At 32.2% G+C, this 19,436-nt stretch overlaps 1 protein-coding gene across 4 annotated transcripts; it reads right to left on the bottom strand.

Annotated features, from left to right (window-relative positions):
* Positions 1 to 523: 523 nt before the first annotated feature.
* Positions 524 to 8,202, bottom strand: LOC126841218 (citron Rho-interacting kinase-like). 4 transcript variants are annotated; one of them, XM_050577547.1, is made up of 27 exons: positions 8,124 to 8,202; positions 7,809 to 8,022; positions 7,509 to 7,681; positions 7,215 to 7,396; positions 6,926 to 7,139; positions 6,681 to 6,867; positions 6,394 to 6,608; positions 5,958 to 6,332; positions 5,777 to 5,886; positions 5,428 to 5,707; positions 5,114 to 5,344; positions 4,792 to 4,902; positions 4,446 to 4,706; positions 4,219 to 4,380; positions 3,937 to 4,131; positions 3,626 to 3,820; positions 3,350 to 3,562; positions 3,055 to 3,263; positions 2,770 to 2,982; positions 2,252 to 2,693; positions 1,998 to 2,151; positions 1,705 to 1,927; positions 1,498 to 1,646; positions 1,248 to 1,424; positions 1,014 to 1,172; positions 805 to 937; positions 525 to 719 (listed from the first exon to the last, which is right to left on the bottom strand). In XM_050577547.1, exons 2-27 carry the CDS (start codon positions 7,996 to 7,998, stop codon positions 653 to 655), a joined length of 5,220 nt encoding a protein of 1,739 aa, XP_050433504.1. In that variant the 5' UTR covers positions 7,999 to 8,022; positions 8,124 to 8,202; the 3' UTR covers positions 525 to 652. The 4 variants fall into 4 exon arrangements, with proteins under 4 accessions (XP_050433505.1, XP_050433504.1, XP_050433503.1 ...); XM_050577548.1 differs by lacking the exon at positions 8,124 to 8,202 and having other exon boundaries at positions 524 to 719; positions 805 to 934; positions 7,809 to 8,111; XM_050577546.1 differs by lacking the exon at positions 8,124 to 8,202 and having other exon boundaries at positions 7,809 to 8,111.
* Positions 8,203 to 19,436: the final 11,234 nt, after the last annotated feature.

The raw sequence follows: 19,436 nt of genomic DNA, 5'->3' as shown, positions 1-19,436 counted from the left end.
TTACTCTTAATAATAGTCTTACGGTTCTCGAGTTTTCTTTTTCGTGTGACAATCTAAATTAAAATTACATTACAATACTTGGAGAATATTTAAAATCGCACTATTTAAGACTTCAGACAACCCTAAACAGCTCAAACTCCCATGTATTTCTTTTTTGAAAAAACCGTCCGGCATACTGAAAACCACAGAGTATTTTACAATTCAAATGCAATTTGCTCATATTAACGTGGTTTGCCACTCGGGTGATAATATTGACAAGTACACAAAGTATGTGCGAAACAAATTTTACAATCGATTGACGATTGTCGACTGACATCAAAATAATTGCACAAAACGTGAAACATTATGCCTAAGATTATTTGAAAAAGCCTTTGTGGCAGAAACAAACAAATATATAGTTGTTTATTAATTAATAAATAAAAAATATTTCTGTTAAAGACTTATTATTAATTTTAACAACATTACTTAAATTTTTTATTTTTTTAATTAATAAACTGACAAAACGTAATAAGAAACATGCAATACTTAGTCATAATATAAAAACAATTCTTTGTGAATAACCTTGCTAAATTTTTCTTGACATTATAAAAAAATATAAAAAAATACATAAAAATTAACAGAAATATAAATTTAACATTTAAGTGTTAAAACATTATTGGTCATCTGTCTGTTCTTCTTTGTCCAAGTTATCCAACAAACTAAACTCGAAAAAACTGCCACTGTCGAAAAACAAAAACTATCGTTACTCAGATTATTAAAAAATGGTTAATATTATTATAGTTAATAAAAGAACAATTTACTAACGCAGTATAGTGTGTATCTAATGTAGAACTACTGTCGGTCGTCGAACTTTTAAGGATTTTTGATGGATTCAATTGAAATACACTACATGTACCTTGATAATTATTTGTGTCTTTTAAATAAAAATTATTTCCTTCTGAAAACAAGTAATTAAATAATTATATTACCAAGTTTAAACATTATAAACAATAATGTAACTTAATTGTTTATACCTAGGAGTTTTGGACAGTTTATGTTGAGGACGATTTGATCGTTAGGCTGTTTCGTAGAAGTAATACTCCACCTATCTTCTTCGACACAACACGATTGGGTTATCTTAATTATGGTAATTTCCGATTCAGATAAAATTACTAAATAAGGCTTTTGGAATGCTAAAATCGAAATTTAAAACCAATATAAATTAACGAAACACGTCTTGTTAATGCTGAGCTTTTATTATTGTATACCGAAACTCTTGGGACTGTACGGCCATTTCATTTCTCCGCCTCGTGTTTTCTTGCCGTTGCTATCGACAAATATACCGTAAATGCCGTAACACAGAAGATACTCTTTGTTTTTCGATAGTTCGCATACATATATTGGGCAGTAATCGTACGCCTTGGCAATCGCATCTGTATAAAATCCTAAAAATAAATTTATTACTTTAGTACCCGAATTGAGTTTTAAAAAAAATATGTATCTAAAACATATACTCACTTTTACAGCTAAAATCTTCAGTGTCTATTTTATAGAAGCTGTTCGTTGTGAAAATTATGCCAGTGGGCGTAAAACAAATACATTTGGTCGGTACGTTAGTTTTAATTATTTTCGTCACGAAAAATCCAATGTCTTGCCATTTCAATACACTATTTGTCAACAAAAGCAATTGAAAATATATAATTTTGTAAGCAGTTTATTACTCACGTAATGTTGTGCTCCGACCCGACGACAACCAATTCGTTACAGTGCGACACAGCAAGACAATTGATTTCGTTTAGTTCATTGATCAATTCGTTATCGGATTCTCGACTATTGCCTATCTCGTCGATTACTCGAGCGCTTTCAATATTCGGCCTCGACATAACACTGAGTTCAGAGTTCAGAACAACATTTCTCATATCGCATTTCAATAGTTCTCTTGTGGGCCCTTCGAACCAACCGTGCGTAGACATTAAAATAATGAGACAGCGCAATAAACGAGTAGAACACAAACTCACCGGCAACCATCAAGACTATTTGAATCTTTGGCAAGAAGACAAAATTTATCACTTGTTTTGGTCCAACTATGGAGACGATGTCACGTTTTACCTCTCCGTTTTGGGTTTTCAAGTGAACCGAAAACAATCCTTCATCGGCACCCAACAAATGCACCTATGATAAATAAATCAACAAAAAAAAGTGAAAACCGTGTAATAACCATACACAGTTTGTACTAACAAAAATTATATATTAGGAGGTATACATAACATACACTTTGCGTTATCTGATGAACACAGTTGACGTTTATCATTTTATCTTTCTGGAACGTGAATATAATATCTTTGTAACATTGATCGTGTTGCGGTCGATTGGTACGGTCGTCGTTGTTGGCCGAATGTTGTCGAATAACACTCAGCCACTGTTGTTTTTCTTGTACGCTCGGCGCTATTATGTATAAAAATATCGTCATGTGGCCAGTGTACGAGTTGTACACTTCTACTTTGAATAATTGTTCGTAGTCTTCGTCGGTGTCTTTGTCGAACGTCTTATCGTTCGATTGGGCGACATCTACAACTTTCACCATGTCCGACGATTGCGACAACGACAGTGTAAAGAATGGCTCTTGTTCGCAATCGTGCTTATCGTTGAGAATACACAGAACGCCGCCGTTTTCGATTTTCGCATACTTACGGTCCCAAACGTGTATAGTATTACTAAAAAAATAATAACGTTAAAACACATAGAATAGGTATTGATTTTTTATCGTCATCCACAAGCGGCGTTACTCACTCCCACACTGTGATCCACGACTCGATTTCGGCTTGATTTCCGTCGTTATCTTTTTTACGTGCGCCAGTGCAATCGGCCAACAGCTCATGAGAGCAAGTAACGTGCGTCGACACTCTACATTCTTGACAGTCGCTCAACTGTTGTCCTACCGTCACTTCCAATTGACAATGCGAACACAGCAGTCCTCCACGCTTGCATATTTTTACATCGAACCTAACAAAAATCGTATTATATTTAATCAGAGTTTTTGTTATTTATTTTTTTTTTTACACCAATTTTTTTTACTTATGAAGAGACGTAGACACAGGGTTTGCAATTGGAGTCGACTTGGAAGAAACGGGCGAATCGAAATCAAAGTCAAGGCGGGTCGGAACCAAATGCGACTGGAGCGGACATTGAGCTTTGGCTACTTCTAATTCGGCTTGCGCTTGATTTAATATAGTCGCCAAGTGCTTGGATTTGGACCTCTCCGAATTCAATAACAATTCAATTTCCTTAAAAAAAAAAAAAAATTTATTTATTTTAATCACAAGTATACTTATCGGTGGCTTTGCGTTTACGGTAAATATATATATTTTACCTTTTGTTCAACGTTCACTTTATTTTTGCCGCTAAACAACAAGTCAACGAGTGTCCTTTTTTTCGTTGTAGATTCTTTAAATTTGGTTTGCAAATAATCTATAAGTTTTGTCTGCTGTGAAATAGTGACGTCGGCTTTGATTAAACGCTTGTCGTAATACGTTTTTTGTTCAAACAAGGAATTTTTATACTTTTCGATAATGTTTTGCATTACCTAAAATATATTTTGAAAAATTTGAAATCGATAAAAGTTGTGAGCGTGATTTTTCTCACTTACTTTTGTGTCTTCTACTGTTTCTTCTAGTCGTTGTGTCAACCGAATATTGGCTTCTTTTAATAACTGCTTTTGACTAATGGTCGCAGACAGATCGGATTTTACCCTGTCCAACTCGTTAACGACCTTTTCAAATTCATCTTGTAATGTAAAAACCAACGTACTCTTTTCTCTAACACTGGAATCCGACTCTTCCAACTATAAATTATCAAATTATTAAATTAATTGTTTTTTTTTTTTTTTTATAGACACAAACAGTTAACGTTTAAATATTATAAAAAAAAAAAAACTACTATAAATCATACGATAAATACCTGTTTTTTTAACGAATCAATTTCTACATTTATTTTTACATTTTGATCGGTAAGTAGATTTAATTCTTCTTTCATATTGTCATTAACACTATTCATCATCTTTGCTTTATTCTCAGCTAAAATGCGCAATGACTTTTCTTCATTAGACAGTTTTTTTACTTCACGCACATCGTTTTTCAGTTTTTCAATCTCATCCTACAAGAAATATTTTTGTTTTATAGTCATTACTTTTATTATTATTTAATAACTTGAACATGTTAATTTGAAAATAGCCATAATTACAGTTTTGCTTTTTATGTTTTCAAGTAACTGTTTTTCTTTTGCCATCATGGACTGAACAGCTACTTCAAGACCTTCCATTTGGTCGCTTTGCACGGTAACTAATACTTGTAAAGTCTTGACATTTGATTCACTGTTATTGAGTTTTATTCTCATTTCCAAAATCTGTAAATTACATTTTGAAGAATATTAATTACTTGAAAAGTATGTTTTAAATTTTTATATCTTACACTTCTTTCTAGACACGATTTTTCACTCGTCCACCTTTTTGAATCTGTGACAATTTTGGCTAATTCATTGCTCAGTCTATTCGATTCAGCTACTTCTTTTTCGAGCTTCAATTGTAACGAATCGATAGTATTGTTGAGACATTTGATTTTGTTGTTCAAATCTTCTACTTGGTCTTCTTTAATTTTTATTTGCAAACTAGTTTCTTCTTTTATTTTGGTTATTTCCTGTTTATAATTGGCTCTAGCGTCTTTATGATATTCCTGTAGCAATAAAATACATAACAACAGATGTCAAGGCTGGATGATTTATTTAAAAGAAATAAAAAAATAGTAACAATTGTTTTACTTTAAGTCCACTGATAGTTTCATCACAAGTTTTGTGTTTGCGGTCTAAAATTTTAAAATTCAATTCTAATTCTTTGATTTGTTGTTCGCGTGTTTTTAGTTCAGATTCAAACTGTAAAATATTATTTTATTACTAAAAAAAAAATACCTTTGTAAACTTTAACTTTAAATGTAAAAATAAAAGAATTAATATATATATATATAAATTTGTTTCAATAATTAATTAATTTAAGTTTGCATCATTCACGTCTATAAACAATGCGAACATTATTGCACGGGCTTTCTATAAAATAATATATACCTCACTAAATGTTTAAATTTACCTCTTTCTCAGTTTCTTTTGTGAAAATTGTATTTTCATGTTTTTCAAACGAAATCAGCGATTCGCTAAACTGTTGTTGTAACTGCGTTATCTTAGTATGTAACTGTTCGATTTCATTATCTTTTTCTTTACGCACAGAACTTAATTTAGCCTCAAAATCCGAAACCATTTTTAAACAAGTTGCCTTATGTTCATTTTGCACTGTCGTTTCTTTTGCAACGTTTTGTGATAACTATACATATATATTAAGAATAAATAAAACAGATAACGTCGACGATTCCAAATAGGTATTATTTAAAAAACATAACATCTTACTTTGGAATTTAAACTATCTAAATCCTTTTGCATAACTACCATTTCCTTTTGGAGTGCATGTTTTTCTTCGTTCAACTTATTAATTTTCAAGTCAAACGCATCTTCTTTGGTTTTCATTTCAGCCGTCAATGAAGCCACGTGGTTGTCAATATTTTCTTCAGTCATTTGTTTTGAACGGCGAACTATATGTTTTAATTTTGATTTAAGTTTAGCAATTGTTTTATTAAGCTGTTCCTCGTTCTCTTGATACACTTTTATGTCCGACAAATTCTTGACTAATCTAAAAAATAAGGTAACATTTATTATCAGCATTTGAATTTTTTAAAATTAACTATGTAAATATAAATACCGTGTTTGCAGTTCGGTATTATTTGCTCGAATATATTCATTCTGCGATTTTAATTCTTCCAAATTGCATAGTTGTTTAATTGTTTTATTTTCCCACTTATCAATTTCATTCTAGCCAACACATATAAATGAATCACAATAAATAAATGGTGTATCGAACAAACAAAATGCAATATGCTTACTTTGACCATTTCAGCTTGTTTTTTTTGCACCATGTCATTATCATCATTTCTAGTTAAAGTGGTTTCTTCGCTTATTCTAGTTAGCCGGCTTAATTCACTGCCGAGAGACAACACTTCTTTGTGTAATAAAACATTTTCTTCTTCCATTTTTTTAATCTTTTCTTCGTATACAATCATCATTCGATCGTATTCCGTTACTTTCTCTTCATAAGCATGTATCAAAACATGTGCATCTTCTAGCTCTTTCTGTTTAATTTTTATTGTTGTTTCTAACTCTGGAATGCTTATGGAATGTTGTTGATTTCGTTCCAACATCGACGAACTATACGTAAAACCTATGAATGGCAAATCTCGACCGGAGAATTGTTTTTGCTTCTAAAAACACAAATTAAAATCAATAAGTTAGATCCATTAAAAATATTAATATTGTGCTTACTTTGAAATTTTGCATATTTAGTGTCGGACGAGCTCGCTCATGTATCGGGAAGTTTGTAACGTCTTTATCGGAAGACAACGACGGCACACATGGAGGAACTTGTTCATGTATAGAGTCAAAATTTATTTTAGAAAATATTTCCAAGTTAATCATCATGTCCACTGTGAATCTTTTTTCTACGTGACATACCAAACATTCTATCATCTGCTTGTAGGCTGAAAATGTTTGTTCGTTGCATTAGTAAATACAAATTAATTACTTACAAACTGTATTAAAATTTAACTAACCTGGAGATATATTGGAAAAAGACGGGTACTTCAATGAATTATCAAAACTTAAAATGTTGGAATAAATCACCGCTTGTTGTTCAGCGTTAAACGGAGTGTCTCCCGTTGCCATTTTGTACGCCACAATCCCAGCTGACCACAAGTCACATAGAGCACTATAACCGTCTATTGAACTCGACTCCATAAACTGTGTAAAAATTAAAACAATAAAGTTTTTTTTTTTTTAATTTATCTCTACTATTTACTTGTAAGACTTCAGGGGCTATATATTCCGAAGCACCAATGGCCATTCTAGTTTTGACTATATTGTCACGATCAAGTTTAGCCGAAGAACCAAAATCTACCAACTTCAAATGTCCAGTACGATCTAACATCATGTTTTCTGGTTTAATATCACGATGAGCATAACCCATAGCATGTAAGTGTTTTACAGCCAATAATAACTCGGCTATATAAAATCTATATAAAAAAAAAAAAAAATGTTCGCCAATGAATTAGCCGTTATTTTTCTACAATTGTTACCAACTAAATTACTTAGCAGTGTCTTCTGGTAGAGTGCCGTTAAATTTGTCTATTAAATGAGCAAAATCGCCGCCTGGGTGGTATTCCATTACAAGGTACAAATTTTGAAAGTCGTGGAAAGCATAATGTAACCGTGTTAAAAACGGAGAACTTGACGATGCCATTATGTCTCTCTCGTGTTCAAAGGAAGCGATCTAAGGGCAATTAAAAAAAAAAAAAAAATTACAAACATACTCATTTACGGCAGTTGTTAAAAATAATAATCAGACGATCGTTAAGTGAAAAATACAGGTTATATTATATTACATTGTGATTGTCGAAATTGTCTTTTTTCAACACTTTCATGGCGAATATATCGTTGGTATGTTTTTCAACGACGAGTTCGACTTCTCCAAAGTTTCCCTTGCCGATGACTTGCTTGGATTCGAAATCCAATCGATTGACGCGTAGCGACTTCAATTCGGGAACGACCATTTTAACTGAATATGCATAACAATAACAACACATTGCAATAGGAGATAGCTGATTGGTGGTACGTACCTACTACCAATTTTGGTAGTACGGTACCTGCTAAAAATTAAATAAATAAATTTAAAAAAATCTCACATTTGTCCAAGAAACTGGCAATGGACGGATCGCGTTTCATCACATCGTTGTTGCACTCGTCGAACATCAGTGTAATAGAATCGAAAAGCAATTCCTTGTCCAAAGCCCTACTGGACATAATGGTGGGCCCGTTTAGCATTGAATCTAGGCGCATCGAACGCACGCATATCGAATCGTTGGACGGTTCCATTTTCGCGTGCAAATCGCACTACGGCTGTAAAACATGAATGTACAACACAAAAATTACATTACGAATATATTGTACTATACGAATTAATTAACAATAACAGTCAACGCGCAGAATAATAATAATACCTATAATAACGTTACGAAAAAAAAAACCGACAACCGTAATAATATACGGTTTGGATTGTCAAGAGTACGCACGTTTTTCTGCCAAGACAGCTTTGATTCGGCCAATGGCGGCGTGGCTTTGTTTATAGCACGGCCAACCGAAGAGGTATGTCGACGATTAATGGCGTCGTCGGTTAACCGTCATGGCGGCCCCGGTTGTGCCGCAAGAACACACGGCCGTCCGACAACGCCGATGGCCGTGTCGCGGTCATCGCGAATCGCTATGGACATACCTATCGTTTTTTTTTTTTTACCGCCGAATCTGCCGCCATCGCCCCCCTGATCGCACAATCATTGTTTTCTATCATTTTGTTGACTGCTCATCAGCCGAGTTTCGTTTTTTTTTTTTTTTTATTGCATTACACGCTTATAAAAAAAAATTAAAAAGTTCTTTTTTTCTATTTTAGCGCCTTTGTTTTCTACTTCTACGGAATCTAAACTGACACTGACCGTATGAATCTACAGGGTGTATCACATTAGCCCCAATTACAATGGCGCTTCTTCACTTTCTTTAATTATTATTTCATTTGCACAATATTTTTATAATAAATGGGGCTTATCAATTGTATTTGTATTATATCACCGCTTATTATTAATGGTCGACAAAAAAAGTTATATTCATTCTACTGCGATCTACTACGGTTACTTTATTTTTAAACGTGTATAATACATTAGGTATATTATAAATGAGCGTGGGTACATAACTTGATGAACAGGGAAAAAATCGGGAATACAGTTTTTTTTTCTTTGTATTGGCTAAAAATAACTTTAATGTACGAATGATTATAATAACAATTTTTGTTCGCCATACACGACTAATAATTTGTTAAGCAACGGAAATAGACAATAATCATTATATTAACAATTTTTGTCTTAATAAAATAATTCAATCATTTCTTGAGAATATTCTTTTGAATATTATTGTTTACTGCCACTTTTCAAATGGATAACAGTGATCGAAAGGATTATGTTTACCCTTACCGAAACGTAAGAAATTTTCAGAAGTCGAAAGAGCATTTGTCGACCAAACTGTAAGTATACGTTTAAGTTATTATTATTTGTACAATATTCGTTAAGTACAAAGTTGAGAAACCACTTATTATACCCCCCCCCCTTTTCACAACAAAAGGCAAAGATTAAATAAATACTCGTATATATAATGTATTTTGTATAAAAATTTTCCATGCGAACTAACAATTAGTGTTTATCTCTTTGTGATCAATCCTAAAGAACACTATCGCCATTTCACTCACAATAAAGGCATTGCAAATACGTCTAAAATATGTCTAAAGTTTTTGTGCGTTCAAGTATGATTTTGAATGAAATTAAACCGACCCCAAAATCGCATGCTATAGAAAGATTTAATTACCAAAGGGAATGGAAACCGGTGATCTGTTTTTTGGAAAGATTGTATTCAATTTTAAGTAAATAAAACGGTTATTTTTTATATCGGAGAAATAAACAAATAATACATACGAATAGTTTATTTATGTAATAATTTATTTTTAAGCCTTCTATAGTAACATAAATGATACAATCGGTATGATTTTTAATTTATGGTAACGATATATTTGAATTTATTTTCTGATTTTTTTTATTGAACTTGCTTAGCAACGGAAAAATCAAAATCGCCTGGACAATAAATAAACTATAATCATTACTTTAACGTCGACCGAAGCGATTATTTTTTCTTAATAAAGTTCAGTCATTTTTTTATAAAAATGTATTTTTATTTTGTATTTACTACGACTTTTCAAATGAATAAAAGAAATCGAAGGGATGATGTTAACCAAGATTCCATTTATCGACCAATTTCAATGTATGTTTATATTATTTATTTAGTACTAAACAGAAAAATTCAAACATAACTTTATACGACCATCTAATATTCTTTTTTTAGTATTAAGGGGATTGCATGCGGTCGGTTTTTTCAGTCAAAACACATCATTTTTTTTCCATTGCACAGACTGAACCGGTGATCCGATAAGCAATCTAAAAACAGATTTGAATTCGCCATGAAGTTTACTTATGATCGGTCAGGGTACTTTTTTCAATTTTTAATTTTAACCCTTTCCAAATTTGATTTTAAAATCTGAAATTTTATATAATATTTATACATGTTTTATACATAGTAGGAATAAGATATCAAAAAAGTACTCTGACCGATCATAAGTAAACTTCATGACGAATTCAAATCTGTTTTCAGACTACTTATCGAATCACCGGTTCAGCCTGTGCGATGGAACAAAAAATGTATGTTTTATTAACTAAAATGGTTTTTACTCATAGACAAAATAATTTAAATTAAAAATAATACCATGAAGCTTATACATATACCATGATCGAAATTTATTAAAACCACTTTTTTCTTAAATAATGCCTATACAAAACTCCTTAAAAACCAACCGCATGCAAACTGTTCTAAAGTGTTTGACTAACATAACAAATTTGTATTTTTTATTAATACAACTACTGATTTAAAATCTAAAATTTTATGTAATATTTAAACGTGTTTTATACATAGTAGGAATAAGATATTTTTTTCGACCGGTTATTATCAAATTTTAGACCATTCGATCAATTTAGTTTAAATAGAAAGTAAAATTATCACTAAAATAATTGAGTACACAGCTATATATATATATTGTGATAATATTGAACACTTACATAATTTTTAAGTGGCTTAAATAGCGTTTATTTGTGAAAATACGTATTTTCGGATTGCCATTATTAGATAGAATGTTGTCGAAATTGAATGTTGCAGTCGTCGGCTATTTTGATTTGTATTTTCTGTTAAACAATTTTAAAAGTATACAAGAGAGAACATTTTAAAAATAACTGGCAGTAATGAAGACAACCAAGGATTGCAACGTTCTTATATAATATTTCAAAGAAATTTAAGGGTGATGATCAACTTTTTTAGTTTTAGCGTTTTTTTACAGTTGGTTTTTTGATTTAAATTTTTAATTACAATTTTTATTTAATATAGTTTTTACGTTTAATGTTTGTACTGGCTAAAGACAAATTATAGCTTACTAAAAATATATTATTATTCGATCGTTATACGCGACTAATATAATGTGCGTAGCAACTGACAAATGCAAAATCGCCATGCCGATAAACAAAGTATAATCATTATTTTAACGTCGACCCAAACGTTTTTTTTTCTTAATAAAGTTTAATGATTTCTTTAGAAATGTATTTTTATTTTGTTTTTTTAGTGACTTTTCAAATGAATAAAAGCGACCGAAATAGGATTATGTTTACTAAGACGACAGAATTTTCGCAAACGGCTGCTGACGAAAAATTCCATTTGTCGACCAATTATTTGAACGTATGTTTGTGGTTTATATTATTATTATTATTTTCATTTATATCTAGTATTTTTTTTAGTACCAAACAGGATAATTTAAACATAAATGTATACGACTATCTAATATTCTTTACCGGTTATTATCAACATTTTATTTAAATACACTCAAATTAGTTTAAAATATGCTTGAAGTGGTGATGAGAAATCGGGAGTCCGGATTTCCACAAAAAAACGTTATTTCAGCCACTTTACAAAATCGTATAAATTGTTAAATAACATTACAGTATAAAGCTGTGTACCTATAGTTTATGTTGATATTTCAATAAAAAAAAAAAAATCTGTGTACCTACCTAAGTAAAATCCGAAACCCAAAAGCAATTTATCTTTTTAGTGTTGTGTTTTATTTTTGTAATTTTATCCATTATACGTCTTAACGTACACAGCTAAAAATTGTAATAATATTTATTACTTGTATGATTTTTAAGTGGCTTAAATAGTGTTTTTTTTTTTGTGGATTTCCATCACTATAGTTGATATATTAATATTTGGTCATTATACACGACTAATAATGTGCTTAGCGACGGACAAAAGCCAAATCGCCATACCGATAAATAAACAATAAACATTATCTATGATTTTTACTTTTGCATCAACTCGAGCAATTTTTTCCCCGATGGAACTCAATTATTTCAATGGTAATTTTTTTTTGATTGTTTGTTTTTAGTGACTTTTTACATGGATAACAATGATCGAAACTCGAAAGGAGTGCCCGATTGTGTTTACTGAGACGAAGAATTTTTGAAAACCGTCCGGCGACTGTTGGATAAGCATTTGTCGACCAATCCAATACAGGTATGTGTTTAAATGAATGTTACTCAAATAGTATTTATAATTTAGTATAAATTAAGAAAATATTCAAACAACATACAACTTTTTTATATTCTTTTAATATTATTAATAGTTTTAACAGTAATCTTAAAAAAATTAAAAACACTTTTTACCTTTAAACTATTTATTATGTTGCGGTAAAACACCTACATATTATATTCAAACGTTTTATGAGGTTTGGTTGGAAATAAATACAAAGTTTATTAAGTCCATACACATTTAAAACAACGTAATGTTTTTATATTTTTGAAAAACTACATTAAATCAAGGCCGATCAGCTAAATGATGATTTTCGAAGGGGTTAAACCCAACACGGCGACAAACTGCAATAGACAGACCACCGACCATAATCTTCACCGGTCTAATTCTAAAAATACTATTTTAAGCCCATTATTGTAAGCAAAATGCACTTTTACGCAGTGTAATGATAATTCACCAAAGTATAAAAAACATTTTTCAATAATTTTTAATATAGAATAGTCTTAAATGTAGAACACTGAAGTGCCTAGAATTTATTCTAGTTTTCTTTAACATAAAGCTTCAACAAGAAATGATTAACACTTACAGTTTAATACACGAATGGTTAGGGTTTTTATTATTATTTTATTACACATAACCATAAGTGCTTAAGTTTTTTCTAGATATGTTTTAGTCATTTACAAAAAAACAGTAGGCTTATTGCACCTAAATAAAACGGTAAAAGCAACTTTTTTAAATTATTGCTAGTTATACTATTGTAAATACATGTCAAAAGGGATATAATGATCTAACGATATATATATATATAAGGATAGTCGAATTAATTTGTTAGGTAGGCACTTACTTACTCCTTCGTTAATTATGTCCACATTTTGTGTATGCCAGTCATATGTTTCTATTTATACTTACTAAATAATATCCCTAATAAATAATAAAATAAATAATTATTTCATTAGTTTATAAATAGTTCCGTATTCTATTCTATTGTATTTTTTGTCGATTTTTGAGGCCTCCATGATTCCATGATGCCTTAAATCTGTCTTCAACTCATCGTATTCAGTGTCCAACTTATCGTAGTCAGCCTTCCTCTTGGCATAGTCGGACTGCATTTGTTTTAGCTTTTTTGATTCTTTCAATAGGTAAACACTATTAATGACATCAGGTGTGCGATGTTAGAAGGAAAAAAAAGGTCAAAAGGGATATTGTGTCACCCTAATGGTGTAAATTTAGTAACTGCCTAACTACTTAATTAACTCACAAGACATAAATTTGTGTTTAAAGCCATTATGGAAGTGATTTTTTTTTCAGTTTTATTTGTGAGTTATACAAATATAATCCTTTCGATCACTGTTATCCATTTGAAAAGTGGCAGTAAATAAAAATTCAAAAGAAATTTCTCTAGAAATGATTGAATTCTGTTTACGTGGAAATAAAAAGATTTTATAAAAATGTATTATAATATAATATTGTTCATACATTATAGTTATTTTATACAAAGAAAAAAACCGTACTTCCGTTTTTTTCCCCTGTTCACCAAGTTATGGACTCATGCTAATATATATAACATATATACACTTTTAAAAATAAAATAACCAATTGTATATTATACCATCATAATATTCATACACTAATAATACACAAAACGCAAAATGCCGCCCGCCTTGAAATAATTTTCAACAAACTATTAATGAAACAAATAAATTAACATTTTTTTTTGTTGTGAATAAATTACTTTGTTACACAATACTATATTAATAAAATTTGTATTAAATAAATGTTTTATATATCCATAGAACCATATTCTTCAGTTTCTGTCGCTTCGTTTTTACAAAATGCTGTTAATATTGTCCACGCCGTGCATGCACTCCCTCCTGTAGGACTTCTCCGTTTCTCCTTGATTGACAGGTAGTCTGATCACGAGGTTTGTTTCCTCTGAATTGCTAAGTGAATCGTTGTCGTTTAGGGTAAAACCTTAAGGTTTAGCGAAAATGGCAATATTGTTTTCAATGCTTGCTAACTCTCCTAAAAACGCTTATCATTTCTTTCCTGCAGGGCTCTAAACTGACCTATGTTTGTTTATTCGTTAACATTTCTGAAACGTCTTAGAGCAAGGTGTTTTTATTTACAGTGATTCGTTCCATAATATTAAAAAAAAAAAAGGCATGGTTTAAAGTTATCTTTCTAAGGAAGGTATTTACATATTATACTTTAACAGCTTGCGTACGAGTCCGCAACACCACGGGATACATTTTTATGTCTCGTCCGCTCCTATTTTTCCGCCTCGATTCTGAAGCCCTGATACCATTCGAAATATTTTTCGTTGCTAACCAAAAATAAACACTTGGTTAATGACAATGGTAACCACGGTACTCGAATGGTAGGTGATGATTAATTTTATGTTGTGGCCAAAAGTTTTTGAGTAGTTTTTTAATTAATTGGCCTTAATCGATTTATTGGCAAAACGTTCACCTAACTAGTTATTTTAAATCAATTCGTTAACCATTTATTCAAGTTTGTTCGTTGTGAAAACAACACATAATAAAAAAATTTAACATCCCCTCCCCATCCTCATCCTCGACCTCATCCTCGACCTCGACTTTGACCTCATCCTCATCCTCATCCCCATTTCCACCTTCATCCTTATAACCACCCCCACACCCTACCCCATTTCCACCCCATCCTTCATCTCTAACTCTAACCCCCTAACTCTCACCCCTAACTCTCACCCCCTACCTCTTAATCTATTATCTCTCTTATCTTATCAGATAAATCAGCTGTTATTTTTCGCTATGATAACCGGTGTCGGTGTCGATTTTCCGTGTGTGTGCCATAGCAAAGACATAAAAATGTCAAAACAATTGTAGGTATTCATCATATGAATCGCATTTGTTTGCAACAAACATAGAATTTGAGTTAATAGATTCAGTGAATAGTTCTTGGACTCTCAAGTGCCAATAATATCATTATTCGTAGAAGAAACACAACCCATGGTTGCACCTGTGTGTATGGCGTCTACAAATTGTGCACCCGTATGATTAAGCCTACCTGTGGGAGCCACATCTTCGAACTTAGGTCCGGCCGGGTCAAGCCCAGTGATGCGACCAACTTGCCCTTGGAGTTTTTTACCAGCAAAACCGGCTGCATGTGCTCCTAAACTGTGTCCTATCAAACCCAGCGTATAGTATAAGCGGCCAATATCGCGTTTGGTTATGGGTAATTGGGCCGTATAATTTGAATTGTTTACCTTGTATTGCCACGTATCCGTTGCCGCGTCCCAATACAAGACTAATATTTTTATTAGTCATTCTGTGAAATTACGCCTCTCCAAAAAAACGGTTGACTTAATATTTTTATTTATAGCTAGTTTTTTTTTTTTGGTAATTTTTCGATCCGAAACTACCAAAAAAAAAGGCGCTAAAATAAAAAAAAGAACATTTTAATTTTTTTTTTATAAGTGTGTGATGCATTAAACAAAAAAAAAACGAAACTTGGCTGATGAAAAGTCAAACGATGATTGTGCGATCGGGAGCCGACGACGGCGGGTTCGGCGGTAAAAAAAAGTCCTTACCCAGACATAAGTATTACCCCCAAAATAAAAAATAAAATTTATAATACCGGGCATTCATAATATTTTAGCTTAAATTAGCGCGGAAGACTCGTAAAAAGCACTGGCTGACTTTCACGCAGGACTACTTGCGAGCTGCGGTCCAGCCAATTTTGATTAAAAGTAACTTTGAATGTTTATGTTGAATAATTCTGAGACTAGACAAAATATTATACATTAAAATATATAAAAATAAAAAAAATAATAGTACATAAATAAATATTGACACATATAGTGCTATATCATTTTTATTGTTTTTCAAATTTAAAAAATAAAAAAATCGCGTAGTTCTTGGCCAGATATATTGGAAGATATACCAACCAGTACGCGCTAATACACAATTTTTGTTTAATTATGATTTAAAGCGAACCGAGCAAATCTGTCCTCGATTAAGTATGTTAACAGACATGCTGTCGGTACGCGGTTTTAAAACGTGCTTAGTCAAAGCGTGGACCGGATCAAGTATAAAAAAAAGAAACACAACAATAACTTTAATAACACTATAATTGTCTTGATAAATTCTTTTAATCGAAGTAAATTACCCGAAACGAGTTTCTGAAAAAGCCACAAACCAATAATTATTGTAAATACTAGTGTGTATTTAACTGAGGTAAAAAGTTCATTTGTTCCATATCGGAAAACCCTTATAAAAAAATTGAATGTGTTTTTTTTCTTCAAATTTCAACATAATTACGACACAACTTGTCGAAAGTGCAAAATGTTATTTTACTATGTATGATGGGTACACAAATAGTTAATTTTAACCATAAAACGTATAATATTGTTCTGGAACTTGTTCAATGCTTATATCGACTTCCATTACGGTTCTATACTGACACAGATTCCCGTTATTATCAAATTTAGTGCGATGACGATTAGGCTGACATGAAAGAAAACATTAATAGATTCGACACTAGCAATTTTCCGGCCGATAATCCTTACAGTATGCCTTTGGTGAATAAAAAACAACTCTAAGGGATAAATGAAGAATTAGGCGGGGAGTTTTTTTTTATATTTCTGTGCTATAGGAGTAAAGCGTATTGCATAAAAATTCTAAAAGGGGTCAAACGCCGCTGTGGTACAGCACACAATTATACCCAGTAATGTAAATTGTATAGTACAAAAACCATATTACCATATATTACCATATTACTGTACCGTAAATTGCTACCTGCCTGATGTACGCTGATTGTGGTCGACTTAAATTAAACAAGTTAAACAAGTTTTCCTACTGATTATTACCAGTTTATAACCAAAATAAAATGTTTTTACGTGTTACTTATTTGTTTATTTCTTATTAAAATTATTTACTAAGAGGTAGTAGTGAAAAAGATCCTTTTTAGACAATTGAGTATTAACTAATATTATTAAAACCTATTTATATTTTTACAAATCACTTTTTTCATATATGGGGATTGGGAATACAACTTATAAATAGTGTTAATAAAAAATACAATAATTAATTTAAGAAGTTAACCCACAATTTTTCAAAAATTTAGTAAATATCAAACTCCTATTATCGTCGCTTGCCAGGATTTATTTGTCAAATAAGTACCCAAAGCTATCATAGTCGGCTTATCATTGGAAAACCTTAAATTATATAGCCAGTATTTACAATTCATCACAAATTAAAAAAAATATATAAATATTAAAGAAAGGTATACAAGTAGTCATAATACTACATGCATTATACAACCAAAAAATAAAACACCGTATTTTTACATCATTGATTATACCCGACGATTACCGCAAATGGTTCACGGTTTTAATACTGAAAATTCAAACTAATATATAGTACCAATTTGTACGAAGCTTGTGTGGAAATTTGTTGCAACCTTCGTTCGATAAACAAGTTTCCAAGTTTTTAATGTTTAATACTCACTTTCTTACATCATTTTTGGTCACACCTCAAATTTATACCTCGTCTACGACAATAGGAGTAGACGTAGGAGTCGTCGAGGGCTACTTACGGAGGTCGTGCAACTCGACGAAGGATGGTAATTGGCCGGACAGGCGTGTGTCTTCTTCGACAATAGGTGCCAGCTGTAGAGAAAAATTGTTTAAATGTGTTGTCTTTTTTGGCCAGTTTTAAAATAGAAAGTTATTCGCATATTTTATCTTAGCAGCCATCAAAACTTTTGCCTTAGCAAATTCCTAGTATACTTACGGGGGGCGTGGATTTTGGCCGTTCAAGTATTTTAATCGGTCTGTCCGGCAGTATGGGCGCCTTTTGTTCGACCGTATAGACCGTCCACCTATCCGGACAGGAGCAGTTTTCAAAGTACTTATGCAGACAGACGTTCCGATATTCCACGACTTTTGACACCTGCGGACATAAAAAGTAATTTTCAAGTTCTGTGTAGTTAGTCCAGGTAATTGAACGAAAACACAAGTATAAAGTTAAAATAAATATAATCTATCCTTTACTATAACACCAGTCGAATTAGAAGTAAGAACGCCATTTAATAGCATCAGATGATGAATATAACCACTTCATAGGTGGTATAAAAATAACAAAAAACGTCGTATAATATGATAATGTAATCAATGGTTACCATATAAAATTTCATAGTAAAACTTAAGTATATATATGTATATTGACGGCTTATTTAATTGTTGTAATTGGTAAGGGACTAATTTCTAAAAAATGGCAGAAAGTGGCAACTTCATTTTTTTCTGTTGGCGGCATATACAGTAAGCAATCCAGCTTGTTATATATATCTGTGGTTAGGCTTTACAGCACCAATAGTTGTAGGCTAAAATAATAATGCAATAATTTTGTTTAGAAAAAATAGGCTGGAACGAAGACGTGCCTGATAAAGTATATTTAACACAGCTGTACAAAAATATTGTCTCTTATTTAGGATTAAATATAATCCGATTATATTGGTGGACGGATTAATTAACCTAACCTAAACGGATTAGGAATAATTTATATCAATAAAAAAATTAAGAACGCTTACGCCTGCTGTTGTTGTCAACACCGAAGGTCGCTGACCGGTGAAACATGCATCCTTGGTCGGCATGGAAGGCTGTGTTGCCTTGCCTTCAGTTTGTGTGGTTATGGACGGACAAGTCTGGTTCCACGCGTCCGCAGTCGTTGTGGCCTGGGTCCACGCCTGGGCAGTCGCTGCAGTCTGGGTCCACGCCTCTGCAGTCGCTGTGGCCTGTGTCCGCTTGTCCGCCAGCGCCGTCGCCTGGCTTGACGATTCGCTAACCGTTGTTGCCGTCGTTGACTTACTCGATAACACCGCTGGTGGCGGCTTTGAAACATCTGCCACCGATGGCGGTTGAACCGGAGTGTCAATAAATGGCATAAACGGTTGCGGGTTCTACAACGAAAAAACCGATTTGAGTAAACAAATGTTCACTTACAGACCATTAGACTTGACGTCCGATTTGTGATAGTATGTGCACATAGGTCATATTCAGTATACTTACCGGTTGCCAGGACAACGGAGCATATGGGACTGTAAGAATTGACACGTGT

Source organism: Adelges cooleyi, unplaced genomic scaffold, assembly GCF_023614345.1.
Source record: "Adelges cooleyi isolate 19-005CV unplaced genomic scaffold, UGA_ACOO_1.1 ACOO_flye_CR_arks_rails_tigmint_CR_PRNA_38, whole genome shotgun sequence".
NCBI classification, from domain to species: domain Eukaryota; kingdom Metazoa; phylum Arthropoda; class Insecta; order Hemiptera; family Adelgidae; genus Adelges; species Adelges cooleyi.
Note: the sequence above shows the minus strand (reverse complement) of the source record. Positions and strands in the feature narration are given on the sequence as shown.